Source organism: Adiantum capillus-veneris, chromosome 4 (assembly GCF_014529385.1).
Source record: "Adiantum capillus-veneris isolate H3 chromosome 4, ASM1452938v2, whole genome shotgun sequence".
Lineage (NCBI taxonomy): Eukaryota > Viridiplantae > Streptophyta > Polypodiopsida > Polypodiales > Pteridaceae > Adiantum > Adiantum capillus-veneris.
In genome coordinates this window covers 109,838,129-109,864,324 of record NC_140934.1, presented here as the reverse complement: position 1 = coordinate 109,864,324, position 26,196 = coordinate 109,838,129, and the positions used below count along the sequence as shown (strand labels likewise).

Below are 26,196 nucleotides of genomic sequence, written 5' to 3'. Positions count from 1 at the left end.
CCCGACTTCATCGCCAACAAGAATCTAGAGGTGCAAGGTGAGTTGTTGCAAAAAAGGTCAAGTTGCACGTTGCAACAACTCGACCTTGCACCTCTAGAACCTTGCCACCTTTGAAGTCTGTCCTGTGGTCTAATGTCCAGCATCTTGACCATTCCCATCATAGAATTTCTCCTTCATGATACAAAGACTTTACAACTTTATTCTCGCACGTCTGGCATACAATTTCTTGTTGCACAGCATAATGTTTCCAGGAATTTCACAGTTTAGTGAAGTAGTGATGATCTGTTAGGTTTTGTTCATGGTTATCTGTGAAGTTGTAATTGTGCTAGTTTCTTTCTGAAAGCTGCCTCATATCTCCTTCTAGAAAACTTTATGGCACACCAATTGGACAGGTTGGCCTTCACTTGTTTGCGGCAGCTACAATACCCGCCAGCATACCAGGTAATGAGATCAGTTCCTTGTTCTTTACTTTTCCAGAGTTGCCTGGACACTGCCGTGCCACTTCTGGACTACTTAGCAGAGCTATGGGTATGCAGACCTTCCCTGTAGTCAACTCAACGTCTCGCACTTATTTCCCGGATCTCTAAAGAAGAATTTCCTGCATAACCAGGATTATTGTATGCCATCCTCTATATTGTTTATGTCATGCGATGCTCTTTGGCTTTCACCAACTGCTCTATGACTTTCTCAAGGAGAGGGCAAAAGATTTAGGTCACGCCCAAGGTATCAAAATTTCACTGCTATGTGGCTCCTATCTTTGGTTGGATTCCCCAGCTCCAGTTTGCCAATCTACAGGTAAAGGTAGCTCTCTAGTCAGCACAAGGCCACTACAGTGGTTGTGGGCACTCTGCCAGGGCCTACCTCAACCAGATCCACTCACTATACCTCAAAGCGAGCCAAGGTGGTGAGAGAATCTCCAGTCTCTCTATAAGTCTTACCATTTTCTGACAGCCACACTACACCAGTACATCACCCCACCACCTCTCACACCATTGCTATCGAGACAATCGAAGAATCAGCAGAGCAGCTTGTGACTATACACAAGTTGCACACAGCTACATATCAGGCTATGGAGCTGCTACAGGATCCACTCCTTGCCATGAGATACATAGCTTTTCTCAGATGGGGCGCTCATCTTCTCAAATCATTACGCCTCTTTGGACACCCAAGACAAGCTGACCTTCCTTCTCCCAGCCAAAATCCCAGCCTTTGTGGTGGAGGAAAAAGCCTCTCGTTTGTCTATGCAGCTATGGTTCTTTCTCTATGCAGTTATGGTTCTTTCAGCGTTTTTCTTCATTTTCAGTCATCTTTTGTAGCAGTGTTCATGTTGCTCCAGCAATCATTTTCGATTCCTCAGCACATTCACTCAGACGGTGAGTGGACTTGTGGCGGCAACCTATAGCCAACAACAGGGCTCCAAGCTCCAGCCTTGGACTAGTTCGAGTCCAAGCTAGTGGTCCCAACTACTACAGGCAAGCACTTTGGAGGAGACGGTCAAATAGTAGCACAAGTCATCACCTACCTAGCTTATCCTCCACCAGTCTACTCATCTACTCGGCATATCCCTTTTCAATGGATATTTTGCTCTTACAAATACTATCGATGTCATTATTTGGGATAATCAGTCGTTAGTATCATCATCGGTCTACCTTGGTCTAGAGTATTGAATCCATCACACAATCTCACAGCACACTCCATGCAAAGTTGAGCCTCCACACCCCCATTGTCTTCTGTCGGTCCTTGGTCTAGAGCTGTGTTGCCAGCCAGTTGTTGTAGATGATAACTGGTTCAAATGAGCTTTGAGTACCATTGTGTTGTGTCTTCCAGCTATCAGTTAGTATCATCGCTATCTGTGCAGCTGATAGTACTATTTTCTTTGAATAGTTCATTGAGTGTGGACTTTGTGCACACTGCATTGAGGGGCACCCATAGAGAGCACTCTTTTCCTTCTACATTAGATTCCAGCATGAGGGCTTTCGGAAAGACACAAAAACAGGTGAGACACGTAGATCCATTCGATTCATTGATAAATATTTCTGTCACCATAGAAATCGTAAAGAAACCCACATCTGGCTAAAGGAGTAAAAGTGAAGCAGCCAGAAAGCAGCATAAGCAACTTATTTCCAAAGTGACAACAATAAATTGCAAATTGGTCTATTCTGACTCAAACCTTGCATAGAAGCAGTACTCTGCGCCCGCCTCAAGTGAACCAATTTGAATATTAGAGAATGTGTCAGAGTAGAACCTCGCACCAAGTAACAAAGCATCGTCATCTTGCTCCTGTTGTCAAGGTGAAATGTAACTAGCAATATCATTTCCAAAAACAAAACTTTGAGAGCAAGACTTACCTCATCCAATAACACAACAAGATACTCTGTGGGAAGGAGGCGAGTCTGACTGGATCCTGCCACAACTGCAGTTCTAAGACGACACCCAGTGAGCCGAACCTCTCTACCCTTCTTCATTATACCTTTCTGTTCATCAACTAAGTCATAAAACCTACAAAAACAGGATTGCAGCATCAGAATTGCAACTAGACAAGAAAGCCAGACTAACTCAAGAATAGAAAGCCACCAGATTGCTGAAAATAAGGAGACAAAAGATGTCAACCATATTATTCAATAAAACCAGCATCCATCCGGAGATCAAATGTAACAGACTTGGACACTCCAAGTCAAGAATCAACCGCGACAGCACCAAATAACCACTTCAAAACAATTCACAGATCACAATAGATTTGCACTGGCCCGGCGGAGTTCCGTGCCTAGAGATATTGGCCCCAAAGACTGGCGCCCCTTTCGGTATTTCTTTTTATATTAATCAATTCAAAGTACAAGAGAGTGGATCGGGATTCACTCTCAGACTCTGCGTCCAGATGCTCTGAGAAGTGCAGCCCTCTCCACATATTTAAAGGTACAAGGGATGCCCAAAAGCAGAGCTCCAAAAGCTTTTAAAATAAAAAGCATAAGAGCTCAAAAGCTCCTCTCTCAAGTTCTCCTTTCTTTTGTTAAAAAAAAGTATTCTCTTCAAAAGCGAAATTCGCGTCGCTCATCATTATAAAACAAAAAAAAAAAATCAACCTCCACGATTTCCGAAAATTAGGGTTTCTGGCAGAAATTAGGGTTTTTGCTATCTGCCACATCATCACTTTGTGGCATACCCCCCTCTTGAAAGCATTGTAATCGACTACGATTACGCCTGCAAAACCGACAAAAGCCATAAACCGTCTTAGCAGACACTGACTGTTAGTACCTACGTACTAGGAACACACATCTAGCACATGTACAAAATCGACAGTCACATCACACGACATCACAGGACATCACATGACATTCAACATTCATTCGGATCTTAGACCATGATTTATCGGCAATGTAGCTAGCAATCACATCTAGGGCCAATCGGGACCTCATCGATGTCCGATTGACTAACCCCTATTGCAACCATGTCTATTCGAGATCAATTAGACCAAAATGCTGCAGTCATTTCGGCTATCAGTTCCTCCACTCACAAGAAGTCAAGAACAAATCAGTATCATTATCAGGAATTCCATTTCATAAAGTCATCCAGCAGAATATTGTTAGCTCTCAGTATCCCTGAAGCTCAAAGAGACATCAATGACTTTAGTATCAAAATCAAGGCATCTGTTGACAAAGGAGCGGAGCGACTCCCCTCTTGTGCATCCCACTACACCAGATCTCCGGCTAAGCTTAATTCTGGGTTCCGTTTGGAATAGACTATGCTAAACCAAAACATCGAGGTAAAGTTTCACAATCTGAGGAGTATCTGCTAGGTCCTTCTCCCCCATCCACTTCGCATCAAATGCAGGAAAGTTCTAGAACTTAACCAAGAACCGCCTTCGGACTTTACCTTTCTTCGTATCGTTATGTGCCAAAATCTGTTCAGGAACAAGGATCTCCTCGTTTGCTTCCACTTCGGGTTGCTCATCAGGCTCCCCATCATAAAGCACATCACCCTTAACAGGTTTCAAGAGACTCACATGCAATGCATTGTGAATCCTCCAAGTATTTGGCAGTTTCAATCGAAAGGAGACATCATTTATCTTGTCAGTGATCTGAAAAGGTCCGTAGTATCGCATACTAAGCTTTGGAAAAAGCCTTTCCTTTCCCTTTTTCTTTTGTAGGCGTGCCTTCTCAAAACGTAAGAGCACCCAATCATCCTCCTTCAATTTCAAGTCGCGACGATGGCTATCTGCTGCCTTTTTCTGTCGTTCTTGAGACTCCTACAAAGTCTCGCGAACCTTGGCAAAAGCCGAATCCAAATCTCGCGAATATTCATCCGTTTCAAATATCTAATCTTCGTGCTCAAGAAAGATGGAACCTTCGCAGCACTTTCAACAATCTCAAATGGCGTCTTCCCCGTCGAAGAGTGTATCGTGTTATTGTAGGCAAATTCCACCAAAGGTAAGTTCTCTTCCCATTGAGTCTTCTGATCCGAGATACAAGACTTCAATAAATCTAAAACCACTGAATTGGCAATCTCAGATTGCCCGTCAGTCTGCAAGTGGAACTATGACGAGAATTACAACCGCGTGCCAATGTTCTCCCAAATTGCCTTCCAAAACAAACTCATAAATCTGGGGTCTCTGTCGGAGACAATCGTCTTAGACGTGCCATATAATCGGAAAATCATCGTGATCATTCTGTGTTCTCCGGAGATCAAAAATGAAATCCATTTCAATACTTTCCCAGGGGCGGGTGGGTATGGGTAAAGGGTGTAACAATCCCTGTGCCTTATGCCTGTCAAACTTGACCTTTTGGCATACTGCGCACAACTCTTCCACGTCCTTTTTGAGTCACGACCAAAAGAAGTATCTCTCTACCCCTTTCATGGTGGTAGCAATGCCGCGCTGACCCGTAAAAGGTGGACAGTGGCATTCAGTCATAACCTTTTCCCTCAACGGCTGTGTAACGCACAACATAGTCTTTTTCATCAAGTAGCCTTCCCGAAGGGAGTATCCAGCTACTGTCTCCCTATCCTGTATCCATGTGAAAATATCTGCAAAATCTGTATCTGTGGCATACTGATCGACCATATCCTCGAAGCTCCTATGATGTATCGCGGAAATAGCCAGAACCAACGGTTTTCGAGACAAAGCATCTGCCACCACGTTCTTTTGTCCCTGCACATGGACAATCTAGAAGTGGAACTGTGACAAGATGTTCGCCCACCGCATCTGCTTTTCCGAAAGCTGCTTCTGTGAGAAGTAGCACAAACTCTGATGGTCTGTAAAGACAGTAAAATCCACTCCGAGTAGGTAATGCTGCCACTGAGTAAGAGCATGGATAACCGCCAATAGCTCTTTCTCATAAATCTGTGCTGTCATCTCCGGCCTAGAGAATAAACGGCTCTCGTAAGCTATGACATGGCCTTCCTGCATCAAGACCGCACCCAGACTACGACCACAAGCATCACAGTATACTTCAAATGACTTCTGTAAGTCCGGCAAAGTCAAAATAGGTCCCGTAGTCAATTTCTCTTTCAATGTCCGAAAGGCAGTCACCTCTGTGGATCCCCACGAGAAAGGTACTCCTTTCTGAGTCAAGGTATGCAAAAGGGGAAGCAACCTCTGCAAACTTTCGTATGAACCGCCTGTAGTACGAACACAATCCCAAGAAGCTTTTAACTTTATGGACATTCCTCAAATCGGGCCAATCACGGATAGTCTCTATCTTGGCCGGGTCCATTTGCACTCCTGCTGCTGACACACTGTGTCCCAAAAAGTGTATCTCTGGTAGGAAAAATTCACTTTTCTTTGCATTAATCACTAACTTGTGATCTCGTAATGCCTGAAAACTTGAAGCAGTTGATCTCTGTTTCTGCCTCATTCTTGGAGAAAACAATGATGTCGTCAAAGAAAGTGCCAACAAATAGCCTGTGCTCTCAAAAATTCCTGTCCATCATCCGGTTAAATGTTGCAGGAGCATTGGTTAAGCCAAAAAGGCATCACCAAAAACTCAAATAACCCAAAAGTCGTCCAAAAAGCTGTCTTGTAGACATCTCCTGGTGCTATCCTGATCTGATGATATCCACTCTTCAAGTCAATCCTGCTAAAGCACGAGGATCCTTGTAACCTGTCGAGTATATCATCGATCCTAGGAATCGGAAATCTGTTCTTGATGGTGATTTCGTTGAGAGTGCTATAATCGATGCACATTTTCCAAGATCCGTCTTTCTTCAAAACCAACAACACTGGAGAGCAATACGGTGAAGTACTAGGTTGGACAAGACCCTTTTCCAAGAGCTCTTTCACTGGGTTCATAATCTTCTCATTCTGTACTCGGCTCACACGGTAAGGTGGCCGATTCGGTGGCGTGCTTCCAGGTATCAAATCAATGGTCTGATCTTCAGGCCCTCTGAAAAGCAATCGGCATGAGTGTGGAGAAAAATCTTGGCGTTCTTTTGATCAGGTCAAAACATATTCAACCTTTATCCATCGTTCAGTTCTCTCCCAAAAGAATGAGTAAGACACTGAAGTTCATCAAGTACAATCTCTAAGCCCTTCATTTATCACAGTCGCTTTCTCGGCCCGGTAGTCAACCACGACGTAGTTCTTGTGGTGCCAAGGGATCCTGAGTAGAACGTCACTCGCGTGCCCTGAACACCCCTGTCATTGCAAACGAAGTTTGCTAATGCTCGGTGTAATGGCAACATCCCATCCGGGTGCCAGTCGAACTACCTCGGCCTGTGGCGTCAGTCTGTCGGGCGTAATTCCAAATCGAGCCGCCAATTCCAAGTGAGAAGAAGTTGGCCTTGGCTCCTTCAAAAGAGCTTCCTGATCCTTCACTTTGCCTCAAAAAGCGGCAAAGTTTGTACTTTCATTCATTTGATTCGGTGAAAGTCCCATGCCATGTGGTACCAGTTCTGCTTTTCTATCTGCCTTTTCTGCCACGCTCCTCAGCTGCTCTCGAACTCTCAGGCCTGTCGTCGTTCTTTATCATTCTGTTCTTTCTGTGCCTTATGAGGGCACTTCGCGGAGATATGTCCCTGTTCCCCACATCCAAAGCACTTCCCCTCTCTGATGAAGCGAGCTCTCTCCTCAGGAGTAAGCTTGCGTCGTGCATCCTTTTTCTCTGGGTTGCTCTTTCATCTGTAGGGTAGGTCAGACTGCCAGAGTGAATGGCAAAGACCCGCTTCGCATGACTCATCAACTCCTGAATAGAAGCTGACTTTTGTTCCAAGCAGTGATCTCGGATCTCTGTAGGTAGACCCAAGGTAAACCTCTCAATCTGTTCTCTGAACGAGATCTTCTTGAATGAAGAGGTGGGTAGAAAAGAGCTCCAGAATCTTTCACAATAAGCATTGATTGTATCTTTCTTGGTCATCCGAAGATGGTTCCAAGCAGCTCGTATATCTCGTTCATATTCTTGCGTCAACCAAGAACAAATAAAAAGCTTCTTAAATTTCAGCCATTTAACTGGCGCAGTCTTATTTAAAAGAAGCGTGGACCACCAAGTACGAGCATTCCTCTTAAAGTAAGAGGCAGCTCTCCGAATCTTGGAGTGCTCTGAATAGCGTCCTCCCGCGAAAGCGATGTCAAACTGCTGTATAAAAGATAAAGCCTTCGAAGCATCTGAGTATCCTGAAAAAGTATCAAACTTGATCGAGTGGCCACCTTCCTTAAACTCTCGGACTTTTTTGCTTTTATCTTCGAGAAAGTCATACTCGTTAGCTTTGTAAAAATTCTTCTTGTTCTCATAAAACTTTCCGTCATCGGAATCTGAGCTCTCTGTAGACGACTCCTCAGTAGAACTGTCAGTCTCTGGGCCAGATGTAGCCTTCTTTGCCTTTTTCTTGCCCTTTCCGAAGCTTTGTCTTCCTTCGCTTTTTGCTTTTCTCTCTTCTTCACTCGAGTCTGAAGAGCTAGAAGAACTGTCTGAAGAAGAAGAAGAACAGAGTAAGCCTTCAAACTTGACACGCTTCTTCTGTTTCTTTGCCTTGTCAAACGTTGACTGACGACCCAAATAACCTGGAAAGTAAGTGCTTTTCTTCTGCTTTTTGCCGTGCTTTTTGGCTTTCTTTTGCGCGTCAAAAAGCTGAGCAATCCGCGCATCAACCACGTTCTCCAGTTCCTTCTCCGTATATTTTCTTGAAGGCAGAAGGTTTCTTGAGAGCGGGTTTCGGGAGTGGTGTTGTGGTTCTTTGCCACACCATCTGTACCTCTTCCAAAGAGGTCTGGTTCATATATTTTGCCATCTTCGGGTCCTTGGCAAAATTGAGCATCATCTTTGTTGCATCGCCAATCAATTGACGACGCTCCATCTCTCTTTGCTTCGCCTGGGTAGGCCGAGGCGGGCCATACTCTCTGTCTGAATCTTCGTTGTGATCCCAGCCCGCATCTCCAGATGCAGAGGGAGTCGACTGATCATTGCCTGAAGCCATTGGTGCTGTCACCAACGTGTGACTACTATCTATCCTTTTTGTTGATTTCTTTCTTATTATCTATTTACTTTCACTTTTTGGAAACACCCCTCGGGAAATCTAACTGCTCTGCATTGCATAGCTACTGTGGAACTGTCCAGAGGGAGTCCAGGCCTGAGGGCAAGAGAGCACTAGAGTTGGACAAGGACTATGGTTAGCCAAGTGGGGTCATTGACTAGCCAAAGTGGAATCCTTTGCTACAGAGGCTACATTTCAGTTTTGAATGTGGCCACAGTGTACAAAGAGGGTCGGATGACCTAGAAAGATACAATGGCAGCATCTCCTAAAGTTTAGGGAACTGCTATTTTGGGACCTGAAAATGTGTTGGCGTCATTACCTCCGGAATGACAAAGGGAACATTTTCTTGCTCTGCCGTGAAGTCAACTAGGCAACCGGTTGGGAGATTTTTAGGCGGCAACCCCGAAACGGGAAAATGCTTGTAAATGTGCCAAGTGGCACCTTCTGGTGCACTTTCCTCATGCAACAAGAAGTGGCGCTGAATTTGAAGGAGAGAGAGCCTCCTTTTCAGATTTTGTCACAGGTTAAGAGCTATGGAGTGTTCGCTTTCCCTCCTATGTACAGTGCGGTGCCAGGAGTGATGCCCTGCACGCTACGCACTGCCCTCTCTCTCCCCTATGGCAGTATGTTATGCCCCACTAGTGGGCTTTTCATTTGACCAATGTACAGTTGTGTGGGTTCATGCGCGATTGCCGAGGCAAGAGCCTCTTGCACAGGTACTGGATTAGCTAGCGGCTAATCCCCCGCAGGTACAGGTGAATTCGGAGAGGTTTCACGCCAGAAATCTCGTCCGATTCAAAGGGCAAGTAGCCCTACAGGTGCGGGAGCTCGAGGACTTGCTACGGATGCGACCGGCATGCGAAACGAAGCCCGAAACAGTAAATTACAGCCTGCTGTGTATTTCTGCAGGTTTAGGGTTTTGGCCCTAAACGGACCCTAATACCCCCAGGAGGTTCGGGGACGCAAGGGGACCGCTGTACAGGCGATCTAGCGCATTTTCAGGGCTGAAAACAGAGAATTCAGCGTGCTGCAGATTCTCGCCAGGTTTTGCAAAGTGCCCGTATGCGTCGGGAAAATCATTTAATGCGTGGGAATACTGACCGTGAAGGGTTCTAGTACAGTTATGCTGCCGAAATCAAGCCAGAATGGTCAAAATTCAGCCAAGGTTGTGCGGGGCAGCTTGGAAAGAACCACAGCGTTTATTCCCTCTTTTAAACAATAAAGAAATACCGAAAGGGGCGCCTAAGTTAGGGGCCAATCTGGTGTCGGTCTTCTCATACAGGTGCATTCTAGCATCTGTATCCCATTTCCCTCTCTTGTGTCACTATAGCGCAGGTATAATAGACGACTAATAATGGGTGAAAGCTAAATCAAGGTTTGAAGTAAAGTCTACCGCCCTTTTTGGATTGAACAGGCCGGTTTCATGGTTCCATCGACGGGATTAAATCACTTTTTCCCATAGAAGTGAGCCTTGGTCAGTTTAGGCTTGAAGACACAGGGGATCATAGACCAGACACAGGGAATTGCAATTATGGCTGACAGACCAGATGATGTGACTGAAGAGGTTTCCTCTTCACAGGGTCAACAGACACATGAAGTGGGTGAGTCCTCAAGACCACCACAGACAGATGACGATATATTCAGGACCCAGTTGGCTACTACTGTGGCTATGTTCACACAAGTAATGCAGAACCCGAGATTTTTAGCCTTTCTGCAACCTCCTGTTCCGTCTCAGCAAGTTGGGTCACTGGATCATATTCAAAAGCCTGTTAAGGCTCGAGCACAGGTGATTCATACCGCACAGTCAATGGAAACACCCGTACACTTGACGGAGAACATGCAGTCTCCACAACCTATGCCTAAGGTGCAAGAACAGGTGGCTGAGATGCCAATATTTCAAGCTGTACCAATTCAGCCCGCCACCTTTCAGCAGCCTATAGCTGGTTCTAATGGGCAGGGAAGCAACCTACAGGCTATGCAACAGGTCTTCCCACCACCTTCAGTACACCCTGGCTATTTTGGAGGTGGATCCGTATTCCAGAGCATGGCTGGTCATGCACCTGGAAATCAGTTTTACACGCCAGGAACAGTGTTTGGGGGTGCTCAAACGATGATGCCTAACCCCATGTACAGTGTCATGGGTATGCAACCAGGGTTTCAGAGCACTCAGGGCCAATTTGGGATGCCACAGGCAAATTTTGGTATGGCTGGAATTACAAATCAGCAGCCAAATATGGCGTTTCCAGGTCAAGTTAATAGCGGCCAAGGAACACAGATGAACCCTAATAGTGTTCCCATGTTTCAGTCACTTCCATATGACAATTTAACGCCGCTGGAGAGGCCAACTCCGTACAAAGAAGGTGGCAAAGGTGTGACTTTCACGACCTTTACAGGGTTTGATGACAGGAAGAAGGCTCTCTCATTCCTCCAGCAGTTTGACAAGGCCTATGCAGGGGGAAACTTTACAGAGGCTTCAAAGGTCCGCAAGGCAGCCACTTTCTTGACAGGGAATGCGGGACAATGGTGGACAACATTATTGCTTCAAGGACAAGCTCCGTCCACATGGATTTATTTCAAGCAGATTTTTGCAGCAGCATGGTTATCTGATGACTTTGAAGCAGATGTCATGACAGAATGGCACCAACTAAATGCTGCCACTTGCAGAAATCTAGATGATTACAATCGGAAGTTTTGGAAAGCTCTACTTCCAGTAACTTCCTATAGGTTTGTGCCATTGACAAAACAGATTGAAAAATATTGTTGTGGCCTACCCAAAGGATTGAGAAAATACTGCACGAAGACAAAAGTCACTACTTTGACGCAGCTCATCGAGGTAGCAAACACTGGCAATGGTTTGCTCAAGGGAGAAGATTGTGAATTTAACACTGGCGTCAAGGCAGGGTCAGGCAAGAAAAATTCAGCCAAGAAGCACGTTCCCAATGAGGCTCCTAAAGGGACTCAGGAGTCGGCCAACGCAGGGAAAGACAAAGCTACGGCTGAATCAGAAAAAGGACCAGCAAAGAAATGGAAAAGACGTTTTCCTCGCAAGTCAGAAGAGCAAAAGAAGGTCCTGAGGACAGAGAACAAATGCTTTATAGGTGAGCAGCCTGGCCACATTGCTTACAACTGTCCTACAAAGAAAAGGCCAGCTGATTCTGAAGACAAGGAGGACAGGAAAGGAAAGAAGCCCATGGCTGGTCTAGTGCCAAATATGGTGGGCGACAAGCCAAATTCAGATGCAAGTGAGCTTTGCAGAGCATGGGGAAAGGTCAGGGATCAAACAGTGCTTATCTTCTTTGATCCAGGTGCCAAAGCCAACTTCATTTCCCCAGAATTGGCTTCAAAGTTGGCAATCAGACCTGAAGAGATGGGGTATACAGCAGAGGTAGGTTTGGCATGTCCTGGCCATACAGAGGGTGTGACACCCATCATTGAAAAGTTGCGTCTACATATCCAGTCCTATGTAGATGCTGAAGAATTTTACATCATGCCACTGGACGGATGTGATGTGTTGTTAGGTATTCCTTGGTTGTTTCGTGTACAGGGAATCCTGGATGCCTACAACAAAAAGATCATTGTACAGAGCAGGGGAAAGACTCACATTCTGGATGTAAAGCTTAAAGGGGAGTCTATTCCTACTGTATCAGCTTCTGCTATTACTTCTGTAATGAAAAAGCATCTTTCTGCGTACTTGGTTTTTGCACGTGAAGTGTCAGATTGTGATGAATCAAATTTATCTGTGCTAGATAAAGAAAGGTCAATGTTTTTACAACAGTATAGTGACTGTTTTTCCGATTCATTACCATCTCAATTACCGCCAGAGAGACCCGAGGACCATGCGATAGATTTGGTGCCAGGCAGTAGCCCACCAAATAAGCCTCCGTACAGGGTTAGTGCGGCTCAGCAGAAAGAGATAATGGGCCAAGTACAGGAGCTGTTAGAAAAGGGGCTGATTCAGCCCAGTTCATCTCCATTATGTTCTCCAGTGTTATTGGTGCAGAAAAAGGATGGCTCATGGCGTATGTGCATCGACTACCGTGCACTGAACAAGAATACCATCAAGAATAGGTTCCCTATACCTAGAATTGATGATATTATGGACAAATTAGAAGGAGCAGCTATGTTTAGCAGGATAGATCTAAAGAGTGGGTACCATCAGATCCGCATTAGATCAGAGGATGTGCACAAGACTGTTTTTAGAACGACGTTTGGCCTTTACGAATTTTTAGTGATGCCCTTTGGTCTCACAAATGCTCTTGCTACGTTCAATAGGATGATGGACAGAATTTTCCGTCCACACCAACAGTTTGTTGGTACATTCTTTGATGACATGATAGTCTACTCAAAGAATGAAGAGGAGCATAGGCATCACTTGGCCATTGTGTTCAAAGAGCTACGCAGTCATAGGTTGCTCATCAATGCAAAGAAAAGTGAGTTTTTTCTGGAAGAGATTCACTTTCTGGGACACATTGTCTCAAAGGATGGTGTCAGAATGGATCCTGCAAAAGTTGAAGCGATCAAGTCATGGCCAAATTTGAAGACGGTGCATGATGTCCGAAGTTTCTTGGGATTATGCTCCTATTACAGAAGGTTTATCCGAAATTTCGCTGAGATTGCTTCACCTTTACATGCTCTTCAAAAGAAGGCAGTCACCTTTAGATGGACACAGAAAGAGATTTTAGCTTTTAATCTCTTAAAGGAAAAGATGACTTCAGATCCAGTCATTGTGTTGCCAGATCTTAGGAAGTCATTTGTGGTCCAATGTGATGCCTGCGGTAGTAGCATTGGTGCAGTGCTAATGCAAGATGGCAGGGTAGTAGCCTATGAGAGCAGAATTTTGCAAGGGCCAGAGATGACCATGCAGGTCTATGAGAAAGAGTTACTGGCTGTGATTCATGCGCTCTTAAGTTGGAAACACTACTTGCTAGGTGCAGACTTTGTTGTCCAAACGGACCATCAGACCTTGCGGTACTTCTTGACACAGACAAAGTTATCTGAGAAGCATATCCGATGGGCAAATATCTTGTCCATGTTCCATTTTCAGATTGTGCATGTGGAAGGCAAGAAGAATGTTGTGGCTGATGCCTTGTCAAGGAAGCCACAAATTTCAGCTGTGTCGATTCCTTATCATCATGAACTTGATGATATGAGAGAACAGTATGGAAATGATGAAGATTTTGCAAGGGTCTTCGAGCAGCTAATGGATGGACAACGCCATGAACACTATCTTCTTAAAGACGGGTTCATGACGATGCATGGCAGATTGTGTGTCACAAAGCCATTGCGACGCAAAGTTATGGAAGAGAGTCATGTCCCACCGTATGCAGGGCATCGTGGTATCGATGCTACAGTTAAAGCGGTTGAGACATTCTTCTATTGGCCTACATTGAGAAGGGATGTGGATGCCTTTGTGCGAGAATGCCTAATATGCCAAAAGGTCAAGTTTGACAGGCAAAAGGCACCAGGGTTATTGCAACCACTACCTATTCCAGATAAACCATGGGAAAGTATTGCTATGGATTTTATCTTTGATCTTCCGAGAACGCAGACAGGAAACGATGGTATTTGGACCATTATTTGCAGATTCAGCAAACAGGCTCATTTTATTCCTGTCAGGAAGAAGATAAAGCCAGATCAGATGGCACGCTTGTTTATGAGCAATATTTTCAAGTATCATGGCATGCCACAGTCGATTGTTAGCGACCGTGATCCACGCATGACAAGTTTGTTCTGGAGAGGCTTGTTTGAGAATATGGGCACCACGCTCAAATTCTCTTCGTCATTTCATCCTCAAACAGATGGGCAGTCAGAAGAGGCAAATTCTACTGTCCTAGATCTGCTGAAGTGCTATGTGTCAGAGCATAAAGGAAAGTGGGAGCAGTATTTGCCATTGGTGGAGTATGCATACAATAATACAGTGCATTCATCAACTGGCAAGGCACCCTTTGAGATAGTTCAAGGTGGCAAGAAAGTTCCTCCCATACTGCATACAAAGGACAAGATATTTGAAGCAGATAAGTATGTTCAGGACATGGATGAAATGTACAAGAAGGTCAAAGTGGCCTTAGAAAAGACTCAGGCAAAGCAAAAGAAAGCAGCTGATCGTCACCGTCGTGAAGTGGTATATTCACTTGGTGATTGGGTGCTTTTACGCTTTGAAAAGGCAAGGTTAAAGAAGATGAAGGGCAAGGAAAGACTGTTTCCAAAGCTCAGCATGCGTTACTATGGGCCTTTTCAAGTGTGCGACATAATCAGTGATGTTGCATATAGGCTGAAATTGCCTGACAGTTGGAAGATTCACAATGCGTTTCATGTGAGTCTTCTCAGACCCTATGTGGGTGATGTGCCAGAAGATATGCCAGCTGAAGATCAGCCGGAAGTCGAGGAACTTGACGAGATCTTGGTCCCTGAACAGATTTTGGCACACAAAGAAAGGAAAGTGAAAGGCAAGGTTGCTAGGCGATACTTGGTAAAGTTCAGAAACTATCCACCAATGGATGCTAAGTGGATGGAAGAAGGTGAACTTGTAGAGTCACCAACTGTGTTATCACTTTACCTGGAAGCCTTCGATTTGCAACCTACCTTGACCCCTTGAGTTTCAAAGCTACATGGATTGTCAATGTGACAATGGCTTCTGAAACAAATGATGTACATGGTATTTAAAGTGAGCTCAAATCAAATACCTGTTACATGAATGTTAGAGCTGTACAGATTGTCAGTTTGGCAATTGCTCTTATGGAATGTCCAAAAGTTTGGTTAGTGCTATAGAAGTGAGTATTTCTTGTCAGTTTGTCAAGGATACAATGATTGCTTCTATTGAAGAGTACATGTGTAACTGCATTCTTAAACTGTCGGTTTGGGTATGCTCGAAAGTGTTACGGGATCCAACGTGTACTATAAGACAGTGGCAAAATGTGCAGCTACCATTTTGTCATTGGAAAGTTAGTGACTCAAAGCAATGGCAGAGTGCGAAGCTACCACTATGTCATTGGGACAGGGTTCACACGCAGGCAATACATGAGTCGACGAGGTGTTGAACACACTAGGGTTGACAATGAGCATGTATGTGTCGTATATGTGTCGACAGGTGTTGAATACATCAGTGTTGACAGTAAGCATGTACGACATAGATGCAAACGAGGACGTTTGAGATTTCAAGAGGGGGGTATGTCACCAAGTGGAATCCTTTGCTACAGAGGCTACATTTCAGTTCTGGATGTGGCCGCAGTGTACAAAGAGGGTCGGATGACCTAGAAAGATACAATGGCAGCATCTCCTAAAATTTAGGGAACTGCTATTTTGGGACTTGAAAATGTGTTGACGTCATTACCTCCGGAATGACAAAGGGAACATTTTCTTACTCTGCCGTGAAGTCAATTGGGCAACCGGTTGGGATATTTTTAGACGGCAACCCCGAAACGGGAAAATGCTTGTAAATGTGCCAAGTGGCACCTTCTGGTGCACTTTCCTCATGCAAGAGAAGGGGGCGCTGAATTTGAAGAGAAAAGAGGCTCATTTTCAACCTGTCACAGGGTAAGAGCTATGGAGTGCTTGCTTTCCCTCTTATGCACAGTGCGGTGCCAGGAGTGATGCCCTGCACGCTACGCACTGCCCTCTCTCTCCCCTTTGGCAGTATGTTATGCCCCTCTAGTGGGCTCTTCATTTGACCAATGTACAGTTGTGTGGGTTCATGCGCGATTGCCGAGGCAAGAGCCTCTTGCACAGGTACTGGATTAGCTAGCGGCTAATCCCCCCGCAGGTACAGGTGAATTCGGAGAGGTTTCACGCCAGAAATCTCGTCCGATTCAAAGGGCAAGTAGCCCTACAGGTGCGGGAGCTCGAGGACTTGCTACAGATGCGACCGGCACGCGAAACGGAGCCCGAAACAGTAAATTACAGCCTGCTGTGTATTTTTGCAGGTTTAGGGTTTTGGCCCTAAACGGACCCTAATACCCCCAGGAAGTTCGGGGACGCAAGGGGACCGCTGTACAGGTGATCTGGCGCATTTTCAGGGCTGAAAACAGAGAATTCAGCATGCTGCAGATTCTCGCCAGGTTTTGCAAAGTGCCCGTATGCGTCGGGAAAGTCAGTCAATGCGTGCGAAAACTGACTGTGAAGTGTCCTAGTACAGTTATGCTTCCGAAATCAGGCCGGAACAGTGGAAATTCAGCCGAGTTTGTGCGGGGCAGCTTGTAGGGAACCACAGCGTTTATTCCCTCTTTTGAACAATAAAGAAATACCGAAAGGGGCGCCTAAGTTAGGGGCCAATCTAGTGTCGGTCTACTCATACAGGTGCAATCTAGCAGCTTGTATCCCTCCCCTTTGTTGTGTCTTGAAAGTACAGGTAAAATAGACGACTAATAATGGGTGAAAGCTAAATCAAGGTTTGAAGTAAAGTCTACCGCCCTTTTTGGATTGAACAGGCCGGTTTCATAGAGAGTGGTGTAAAGTGCCCTAAAGCCAATCTGCCCGTTTTTAGGTGTTAAAATTTCAAACTTTTTAGTCGTTGGCCGTTGCAGCTAGCGTTCCCAACTGGCTGCCGTTCAGAACGCCGCTCCAGACAGCTGTTCTTGCGACCTGCCTGAAAACAACTGAAGCCGTCAGTTCCTAGCCATCCTTGTCGTTCCGGCCCCGAAACGTCCATTACCCAGCCCTTGAAACCCATTCGTTCTGGTTTTACAACATAGGATGCACATGGTTTATTAAGCATTGGTATCGGTCTTTCATTGTCACAACACAGGATGCTGATGGTTTATAAAGCATTGGTATCCTCTTTGTGGTTTGCACAAATCCATTGTCACCTCCTTTCTAATGGTGGATCCGGTATCTCCAAGCAGTAGATTAGGGAGTGGGTTATTTTGTGGTTGTGCTTGACCATGTGTGAGATAGACACACCTGTCTTGACTCTCAACTAGTCGAGACATGTAGTTGCTAGCTTGGTAGGTTGGCTAGAGGCAAGACCCTTGTTCCAAGGCCATTTAGGACACCGTCTCTATTTTTGCACTATTATGGCAAGTGTCATTTTTATATGATGTGGCATGAATCCTCCACTTGGCATATTTATGTCAAGGGGCACATTTTCGGCTCCTACCACTTTGGAGGCTTTGTTACCAAGGAGTTCAAAAGGCTGGCAGATACAGTTAGAGCAACATTGTGGGATAGTGTGAATGCTCCTGCGACTTTGTGAATGACTCAGAGGGAGAGCGTGACTCTCCAAGTTGTAAACTTTGACTTTGGTCTTATGGAATATAGAAATACCGCGAGGGGCGCCTAGCTGAGGGGCCAATTCTTTTGGGAGTGAAATTCCGCGGAGTTTCACTCCGTGTCTCGTCTAGTGTGTGCTCTCTCTTTTCAAGTTCAAGTGTTGCTATTTCAGTTCAGCTCGATATTGTTACAATATTCCTATTGTCTTGTCAAGGTGACTCACCAGGTACATGGACCTTGATTTGCACTATCTAGATCTGTGTGGCCGGATAGTGACCAGAATCTAGATATATGGTGGGATTATTAATCAAGTGCTCTCTCAAAAAAAGGTCAGGTTTGAAAGTATAAAAAGTACTTGTCAAGATTCATGTCTAGCATGTGGCCTCTTGGAACGCATTGACATGGGCAAACAAATCCATTATGCGATTGTTGATCAGTAAATCTTTTGCCTTCTTTTGGTTTATATGTATGTCGAGTGTCCTTTCTAGGCACAAGAGCTTTTGATGAGCTTCCTATTGAAGATATGGTCTCTTGGATTACATTGATTTCTGGGATATGCCCAACAAGGGCAAGGCATGGCATCCTGAAGACATGCTGCCCCCTACTGACTTTTTTATTCTTGCCTTTTGCAGAAACACTGAGTAATTATCTCATGGCTCAAGAGACTGGGCTTAGAGGGTTGCAAACACCTATTCAAGCTTTTGGATGCTTAATTTGGAGATGACATTGGGACAGTATTTGCACAACCAGCAGAATTCACATCTTAGTCTTCTCATACATCCAGACGATGGTAATCTAGTGTTTGAAAAAAAGAAAGTACAAATACTGTTTTATTAAATGGAAGCTCTTTCAGAGGACCACTCAAATCTTAGCCTTTGGTTATATAGATGTGTATGAATCTAGAAACAGCAAAGAGTGCTAAGGAAGATAGAAGCATTTTAATATATGCATCTGTGAACTAGCATTCCCTTATAAGCAATGATATCATACCATGTGTCCTGATACAGTATTAAACAAATTTGGATAGTGCCGTAACAGTGTAAAATAAGTTTTTCTCCTGAAGGGAGTTTCGAATCAGTTAAAATGCAGATATTTATTTTTTTTTCTGGGGGCAGAAGTTCAACCATTTGAAGTTTGCACTAAAGCCTTGGCACTAATCTGCCGCATTTGTAGTCCTCGTCATAGTTCAGACAGAGTTAGGTATTTTATATTCTACGAGACAAATACTTCTATTGTATTGCACCAAAAAACCTTAACGTTTGTATTTCAGAGTACCACAGTGAATCGTAAGCTTCATACCAGACGATTATCAGTTTATGTACAATCCACCAAGCAATACGATCAAGATCTTTATTAATGATCCAAACTACATTATCAAACGCCAAGGGGAAGGAAAAGTTACTAGTAAAAGAAAATTCTTTCTTTTCAGTACTTTACAAAACTATTATTTAAACCTTAACATTTTTTTCAGTATTCACCGTACCACAGTGTATCATAATTTTCAAAAGAATATGTACAATCCACCAGGAAATTGACACACATATATCAAGCCCATACGTCATTAAAGATTGGTTTCTAGCACAACAAGTCCAATTGAATCTCCAGTACCAAGTAAAAATATGCATACTTGCGATGTAGATACATGTCGATAGTGTTTGTGCTCCAAGCATCTCCAAGCGTGAGAATGTAGCTGCTAGTGCCTATAAGAAGTAAACAAAAATTCTTTGTTGGTCGGTAGTCTGACTTAAATAATACATTTTTCGGGAATGGGGGGGGGGAAATTTCATGCATGCCTCACAACACATAGCACGACTTTTTTTTTCTTATGAATGGGTTAAGTCTTGTGATATTACAACTTACAATGGTATCATTGGAGGCTTCTCTAAATCATACTTTTAGGTAGCTTACACTATATGCATGCATTTACAAAGTACACTGCTCTCACCCGAAAGAAGCTGAATGTTGAGAATGACAACCTCCAAAACAGCATCAAAACTGATAAAGCACTTCTCGTAAATTGAATCTATAGTGACAACATTGGAAAGTCTTGTGCGAAGTTGCTTTTGTCTTTTATAAACAGCCATTCCTGGAGAGTTGTATCCACCAGTCTCTTTGCAATTCCAACCATTTTCAACTTTTGACTTTTCAAGCCATGCCTGAGGAGGTTGAGCTTCATTAATAGCCAGAAAGACATGCTTCTTTGCGAGGGACAAAATGAAAGTTGCTAACCCACCAATCCATCCGAAACGAAAACCAATACATCATCTAAATGAGCACGGTTTGCATCAAAAATCATCAGATGCTCTCTCTCTCTCTCTCTCTCTCTCTCTCTCTCTCTCTCTCTGAACAAGTGCGGGCCGTCAAAGAAGGTGGGGAGCAACAAAAAGAAATGACAACCTCATGGGTAGATCATAGTAACAGGGAATGGCCGTTTTCAGGTCTCCGTTCCCCGTTACCATTCCAAGTTCCCGTTCTGAATCCCCGTTCCGTGTTTCAAACGCGAGTACCCGTAACAGGGAATGGCATTTTGTTCCGCGTTCCCGTTCCGGTTTCCCGTTCCTGGTAACTATGGGGTAGATGTCATCACAAAGACCCAACAAAAAGCAGAAAAGGCCGACAAATGGATCGAGATTGTCAAGAAAGGAAAAGGCAAGGAAATAACCCCCACCCCCACACCAACCATCATCAACTTGACACTAGAAGAGGAGCAAAGGAGACGTGTGTGAGCCTTACACGTAAGGATATGTGGCCTCAAAGACCAAGATAATGTGGATGAAGAGGTGAAAGAACTCATGACTCTAGTGGGGGTCAACGAGCAGACGCATACGAGGGCTTGGAGAGTGGGCACTAAGAAAAGTGGGAACGGAGCAACGGAGAAACCTCGAAGGAAAGGGCACTCATTCTCCGCTTCCCCTCCATGGAAGCGAAAAAGGACTTCTTGAAGAAGAGACCGACTCTAGAGAAGACTGGCATCTTTCTTGGAGATGACCTCACTCTCTCGCAGATTGCTCATATGCAAGAAGTAATGCCGGAAATTAGAGCAGCAAGGGAAAAGGGGAAGATTGCGTTTTACAGAGATGGAAAGGTGCTGATATTGGAGCGACGCCCCACATGACGGTGCGAGACCTATGGGACCACACTAAAGATGGCAACCTGGAACTATAATGGGTCACTCCGTCTTGATGTAGGGGCCTTTGAGGATAGCTTCACAGGGAGAGAGGTCATTTTCTACTCTCAAACGCATCAAGCCCCTGGGCAATCCATGCCACAGGTGAGCAGATATAGATGGGAGACAGCCTACAGACAGGAGACCAGATCGGAACATCGAGGATGGGGCTTAAGGGGAGTGGCAGTTCTATTGAGGGAGGAGTTGCAGCCGCTGATACATATAGCGCGCAAAGATGAACAGGCTAAGTACATGTGGGTGAGGCTCAGGGCAGAGACGGGCAGATACCTCTACATTGCTATCTGTTACTTTCCTCCGAGTACGTCAGTATATGCATCACCTTGAGGACAATCCCCCTTTGCTATTTTGGATAATGACTTAAGGGAGTTTTCCAAGGATGGTGACATTATCATACTAGGGAATTTCAATGCTCGGACTGCCCACCACCAAACAATATTTATGATACTTCCGAGGAGATGCTTAGGGAGCTGGACGTTACAGAGATGGGACTATCACAAGATGAGGAATACACTGAGTATGGCAGATACTTAATAGATATGGGCACCGCACATAGATTGGCCATTTTGAATGGCCTACAAAGATTTCCAACAGCTGGAGGTTTTACTTGCTTTCCACACTGACAAGGTGCCAGCACAGTGGACTATATTATGGCCCAGCCAGGTCTCATTCCATTCTTTCACGATTTCATGGTGGGCACTAGGCCAGTTGGAGTAGCAGTTGATCATGCTATCTTGTCTTTCACCCTGACGTTTCAGTTCAGCACAGCTCCATTAGGAGAGGTCCCCACACACACTTGGTATACCTTCATGAGGGAGACGGATTCTATGTATATGGATGAGATATACAGGCAGTTATGCACCCAAGAGCCGGGACGGCCACTAGATGAACTCACTCAGATACTGACAGAGACGCTCCATGATGCAGCATCATAGGCATACCCCCACAGCCAGCCTACACGTAGACGATCTAGGAGCATGCCCCAGAACAGCTGGTATGATGAGGAATGTAGAGAGACGAGGATCAAATTACAGAGGGAAGTGCTCATGGGAATTACCACACATAGGCAGTCACGGATTATCTTTCGCCGCCTAGTGCGACGAAAGAAAAGGGCTTATCTATCTCAACTAGAGCGGGATCTGTATCAGCTATTTATAAGTCAGGACTCAGGCGACGCATGGAGGCTATTCCACGAGCATTCACCACCACCAATGGTCACCTCCACTGAGACATGGGGGGAATATGCCACATCTCTCTACACAGCATCAGGGCAACCACCTCTACCAGACCCACTAGAGACATGCCCGGAGCCATGTTCTTTCTTTACTGCCGAGAGGGTAAGGAAAGCCATTGACAGGATGAAGACAAGGAGAGCACATGATCATGATGGTCTAGTAGCAGAGCACTTCATCCATGCTAGAGATACGCTTGCAGAGCTCCTGCTGTGATGTTTAATCGAGCCATGTATGAAGACTTCCCTAAGACTTGGAGTATGTCTACGATTGTGCTTATCTTTAAGTCAGGAGATCCCATGATTCCCGGGAATTATCACACCATCATGGTCGGTCACACATTAGCTAGGCTGTATGCATCCATTCTTGAGTAGGAGCTGAGTAGATGGGCAGAGCGAGAGGGCATAAGAGCACCAGGGCAAGGAGGTTTCAGGAGAGGTTTCTCCACTCTTGACCAGATTCTGACACTCAGAGCTATTATTGAGGAGGGTAGACACCATGGCAAGATCTTTGTGGATTTCCGCAAAGCTTTTGACACAATGTTGAGAGCTAGACTTAAACGCAGACTACAAGACATGGGTGTGCCTAAAGAGCTGATATGGGGTATTTTGGCTCTATACAGGACAGTGATGAGGCGGGTACGCACCACTAAGGGGATGTCTGACATGGTCCACTCCACTATTGGAGATGCCCCCTATCCACGACTCTTTGTATGTGGATGAATTTTCGGACTATGTAGATTGTCAGGGAGACAAGGGGGCTTAGCAAGCTGGGCAATGGATTCCGTTGTTACTATATGCTGATGATATTGTGCTGATTTCTGACTCACACATTTGCTCATGACTGGATTGTCTGTCAACCTGGGAAAAACCAAGGTTATGGTGTTCAACACCACATCACAGTGGGTCAAGAGGTCGGCACCCACAATTAAGTATGGCCAGGAGACTGTGGAGTACACAGATGCATATACTTAATTTGGGGTAGTTTTCGGTGGACCGGTGTTTTCACTAAGGAGAGCATCAAAGACTAGACTGACGAGAGCATATGCAGCTTTGGGAGGACTGGAGAGGATGTGTTCGCAGGTGCAGTTTCAGGAACCGCGAACAAAGCTCTGGCTTTTTGACACTCTAGTGACTCCAGCTATGCTCTATGGAGTTCAGGTATGGGGACCCTCAGTAGACCACCATGGGAGATCTGGCAACACAGATGGATGGAGATGTATGGAGAGGCCTCTGATCTCTATGATCGCTCGAATGATTCGGGCTAAGGCCTCAGTGCCGCATGAGATTATCCGAGCCGAGCTAGCCACACACACCCCCCCCCCCCCCCCCCCCCCCCCCCCCCCCTCGTGGTGGAGGCATTGACTAGATCAGTATCCTTTATGCACGGTCTATGGGATCTCCCCAAGGACAGATACGCTCGGCTTGCCCTGGAGTCATCTCGACAACTAGCAGCTCTACAAGGCGATACAGCATGTTGGTATGGACAGATGACAGCATGGTTTCAATCGCACGGGTTCAACATGGATAGATTGCCTCCGTTTCAATACTCCTTGGATGCACCCTCCCTGTCTCTCACACGGATAGAGATCACCAGACTCATACGCCAAGACCTGATTCAGCTAGATACCAGGAGCACATGAATACAGCCGACACAGGAGTTGGACACAAAGATGGCCTTCTACAGAGAGCATCTTCTCCAACTCACGGAGGACTGCTTTGTGACTAGGCCTGCATACATGGATACGCACTTATCTCATGGGATACGATGCGCTATTGGGCAGATACGCACATCCTCACATCAGCTCCAGATCGAGACTGGCCAATTTCGAGGGGTGCCGCCAAGATATGTCACCTATGTAACTTAGAGCCAGAGACAGAGTTGCACTACACATGTCATTGCCCGACGTACTATGAGATACGCGGCCGTTTCCACTGCCTGTTCAAAGAAGGTTTTGGACCTTTTTCTAGAGGCATGAGATACAAGGAACAGAGATGCCTCGGATTGTTCTTGCTAGAGCTACGCAGACTTAGGGAGAGCTTGTTGAGGACATCAGGGGAAAGACAGTCTCAGAGACGAATCATAGATTTCTTTACACCAGCCAGGGAAGAGCCTGAGGAGCAGTCATTACAGCAGATCTCAGAGCCAATCCATACTATAGGTATGCTGCTTGACCGTGCCACTGAGCTTGGCAGATCAAGACGCCCACAACCTCGGGGGGTCTCCCACCACACGCGAAGGCTGCAACAGAAGATACAGATCACTCTAGCTCGACATGCAAGACGCCCAACCAGAGTACTGACCATGGAGGAGGTTGATGAGATCCGATAGCGACCGATGAGAGATTTCATACGAACCCACCAACACCTTCCCCCCTGTATCTCGTCTCAATCCCAAATCAACTTCAGATTTATTTCCTTTCTCCTTAGTGTTTTAGTGTTAGTCCTTTCTAACTTTGTAATTTCCGTGCTCAAACATGATATCAGATTTACCAATTGTAACTTTTTGGTCTCATTTTGGCCTTTCGAAGACGTTAATATAACATTTCATTTCTCTCTCTATTATGGTGTTCAACACCACACCACAGTGGGTCACGAGGTCAGCACCCACATTTACGTATGGCCAGGAGACTGTGGAGTACACACATGCATATACTTATCTTGGGGTAGTCTTCGGTGGACCGGTGTTTTCACTGAGGAGAGCATCAGAGACTAGACTGACGAGAGCATATGCAGCCTTGGGAGGACTAGAGAGGATGTGTTCGCAAGTTCAATTTCAGGAACTGCGAACAAAGCTCTAGCTTTTTGACACTCTCATGACTTCAGCTATGCTCTATGGAGTTCAGCTAGGGGGACCCTCAGTAGACCACCATGGGAGATCTGGCAACATAGATGGATGGAGATGTATGGAGAGGCCTCTGGTCTCTATGATCGCTCGGAGATTCGAGCTAAGGCATCAGTACCGCATGAGATTATCCAAGCCAAGCTAGCCGCACCCCCCCCCCCCCCCCCCCCCCCTCGTGGTGGAGGCATTGACAAGATCAATATCCTTTATACATGGTTTATGGGATACGCTCGGCTTGCCCTGGAGTCATCTTGACAACTAGCGCTACAAGGCGATACAACATGTTGGTATGGACAGATGACAACGTGGTTTCAGTCACATGGTTTCAACATGGATGGATTGCCTCCGTTTCAATACTCCCTGGATGCACCCTCCTTGTCTCTCACACGGACAGAGATCACCAGACTCATACGCCAAGATTTGATTTAGCTAGATACCAGGAGCACATGGATACAGCCGACACAAGAGTTGGACACGAAGATGACCTTCTACAGAGAACATCTTCTCCAACTCACGGAGGACGGTTTTGTGACTAGGCTTGCATACATGGATACGCACTTATCTCATGGGATACGATGCGCTATTGGGCAGATACGCACATCCTCACATCAGCTCCACATCAAGACTGGCCGATTCCGAGGGATGCCAGCAGGGGCCAGGATATGTCACCTATGTAACTTATGTAACTTAGAGCAAGAGAAAAAGCTGCCCTACACATGTCATTGCCTGGCGTACTATGAGATATGCGGCCGCTTCCACTGCCTGTTCAGAGAAGGTTCGGACCATTTTCTAGAGTCATGAGATACAAGGATCAGAGATGTCTCGGATTGTTCCTGCTAGAGCTGCGCAGACTTAGGGAGAGCTTGCTGAGGACATCAGGGGAAAGACAGTCTCAGAGACGAATCACAGATTTCTTTACACCAGCCAGGGGATAGCTAGAGGAGCAGTTATCGCAGCAAATCTCAAAGCCCACCCACACTAGAGGTACGTTGCTTGACCTAGCCACTGAGCTAGGCAGACCCAAACGCCCGCGACCTCGGGGGATCTCCCACCATCGACGAAGGCTGCAGCAGAAGATACAGATCACTTTAGCTCGACATGCAAGACGGCCAAGCAGAGTACTACCATGGAGGAGGTTGATGAGATTCGACAACGACCGATGAGAGATTTCATTTGAACCCACCAACCCCCGCCCCCCCCCCCCCCCCCCCCCCCTCAATATCTCGTCTCAATCCCGAATCAGCTTCAGATTTATTTTCTTTTTCCTTAGTG

At 45.6% G+C, this 26,196-nt stretch overlaps 1 protein-coding gene across 5 annotated transcripts in view; it reads right to left on the bottom strand.

Moving 5' to 3' along the window:
• LOC147459787 (Nucleic acid-binding proteins superfamily) overlaps positions 1 to 26,196 on the bottom strand; it is a 110,325-nt gene that overhangs the window by 74,893 nt on the left and 9,236 nt on the right. For 3 of the 5 annotated variants that reach the window (XM_086510986.1, XM_086510987.1, XM_086510989.1), the window contains exons 2-5: positions 19,610 to 19,820; positions 19,292 to 19,364; positions 2,349 to 2,499; positions 2,171 to 2,280 (exon numbers count right to left, since the gene is read on the bottom strand). In XM_086510986.1, the coding sequence (XP_086367112.1) occupies positions 2,171 to 2,280; positions 2,349 to 2,499; positions 19,292 to 19,364; positions 19,610 to 19,820 (545 nt within the window). Of the gene's footprint in view, positions 1 to 2,170; positions 2,281 to 2,348; positions 2,500 to 19,291; positions 19,365 to 19,609; positions 19,930 to 26,196 lie in introns of all 5 variants that reach the window. The other 2 variants (XM_086510990.1, XM_086510991.1) reach the window with 2 other exon arrangements.